Source organism: Neltuma alba, unplaced genomic scaffold, assembly GCF_004799145.2.
Source record: "Neltuma alba isolate B1F8T4 unplaced genomic scaffold, ASM479914v2 tig00010895_pilon, whole genome shotgun sequence".
Lineage (NCBI taxonomy): Eukaryota > Viridiplantae > Streptophyta > Magnoliopsida > Fabales > Fabaceae > Neltuma > Neltuma alba.
Genome location: NW_021635680.1, coordinates 31,707 through 33,289, shown reverse-complemented (window position 1 = coordinate 33,289; position 1,583 = coordinate 31,707). Strand labels below are relative to the sequence as shown.

Below are 1,583 nucleotides of genomic sequence, written 5' to 3'. Positions count from 1 at the left end.
TGGCCATACCGGACAATACAATTTAGGCAAACATCAGACGTATAAACTTTGGTGCCCGTAGGAGTAGCCACACATAGATCATATAATAATGTGTTAACAGCAAGGCCTATGCGCTTCACGCATTCATATGAAACAAAGGAGTGGCTAGCACCCGAGTCAAAGATAGCATGCACAAGGTAATTATTAACTTGAATCGTACCTTGTATCATCTCAGGTGACTTATCAGCCTCTTCCTTTGTGAGGGCAAAGACCCTCCCTTGAGCTTGGGCCTCGAGCCATCCACATTAAGGGGGCACTCCCTTATATAGTGTCCTGGCTTGCCACATCGGAAGCACACATTTTGACCCATCAAACAGGGTCGATCTCCGTGGTTTTTACCACAGGTGCTACATTCCTTGGTCTGACGTGTAGTGCTGCTTCCTCCTTGCCTTACTCCTCCTCCTCGTTTAGACTTCTTGGAAAAGATAGGCTTTCGCCTTTTCCTATTTCCTCCAAAAGAAGTCCCCTCTGGTCCGCTCCTTGTTACTGGTCCTTCTGGTCTAGGAGCAGCCCTGACTAGCGCCTGGTGGTTCAGGCTACTTTCAGTAATCCGGCAGGCTTCCACTGCCTGGTGAAACTTTTCAAGTTGCTGTGGAGCTACCTTCTCCCTCAGCTTCTGCCTTAGTCCCCTTACCATTTTCTCTGTTTTCCACCGCTCATCATTGCGGAGTTGGAGGTAGTTAGAGTAACGAGAGAGCCTCATGTACCTGTCTAGGTACTCATCAAAGGACTCTCGAGGACCTTGTTGAATCATCAGAAATTCCACCTCTTTTTCGTCTCTTACTGACTGTGGGAAGTATTTCAAATTAAAGTGTTCCTTGAACACTTCCCAGGTAATAGGGGTTGCATTCTCCTGGAGGATCATCTCGGTGTTCTTCCACCAGCGATCAGCTTCACCCTCCAGTTTGTAGATAGCCATCTAAGCTTTTCTCTCAGAAGAACATTCAAGCACATTAAAAATCTTCTCTAGCCGAGTAATCCAGTCCTCACCCACTTGGACATTCAATGTCCCTGTGAAACTCGGGGGATTCTGTGCACTGAATCGTTTGATCCACTGTCTTAGTGAATCAGGATCCCCTGCAGGTCGTATCTGCTCAGCTACCGGCTCTTGAGGTTGAGCTGGCTGTGGTGCTTCGGCCACGCTTGGCCCGGGCTGTTGCAGCTGTGCTATAGCTGCTGTCACTGCGGCTGCTATGGCAGCATCGCGTTCCTGGTTTTGGCGGGCTTGGGCCGCCTGAATTTCTTGCATCACCTTCTGCTGTTCCTCCAGTCGGTCCATAACCAATTGAATCGGGTCAATAGGAGGTTCCCTTGCTGCCTCCCTTGGTTGTGTTTCTCTTCGGGTTCTCACCATTTTACTTAACTTTTTACTACAAGAGGAACAGAGGAATAAGATTATTTCTTGGTTATCAAAATATTTTATACTAAGCTATACTTCATATTTGTACATAGATAGGTTTCAGGTATAATCATCCAAAACATAGATCATCTAAGTCACATATACAGTCATCCACTCAAGATAGGGGAGAGAAAGGAAAATAAGA

General features: G+C 46.7%; 1 protein-coding gene across 1 annotated transcript; it reads right to left on the bottom strand.

The window, feature by feature from the left end:
- Window positions 1-205: 205 nt before the first annotated feature.
- Window positions 206-958, bottom strand: LOC114759761 (uncharacterized). Its single transcript, XM_028949002.1, has one exon. The coding sequence runs from the start codon at window positions 956-958 to the stop codon at window positions 206-208; it is 753 nt and encodes a 250-aa protein (XP_028804835.1).
- Between the last annotated feature and the right edge of the window lie 625 nt (window positions 959-1,583).

Bases quoted from the DNA above. Each gene is read 5' to 3' on its own strand.
- LOC114759761 (XM_028949002.1), bottom strand. From the start codon at position 958: ATGGCTATCTACAAACTGGAGGGTGAAGCTGATCGCTGGTGGAAGAAC.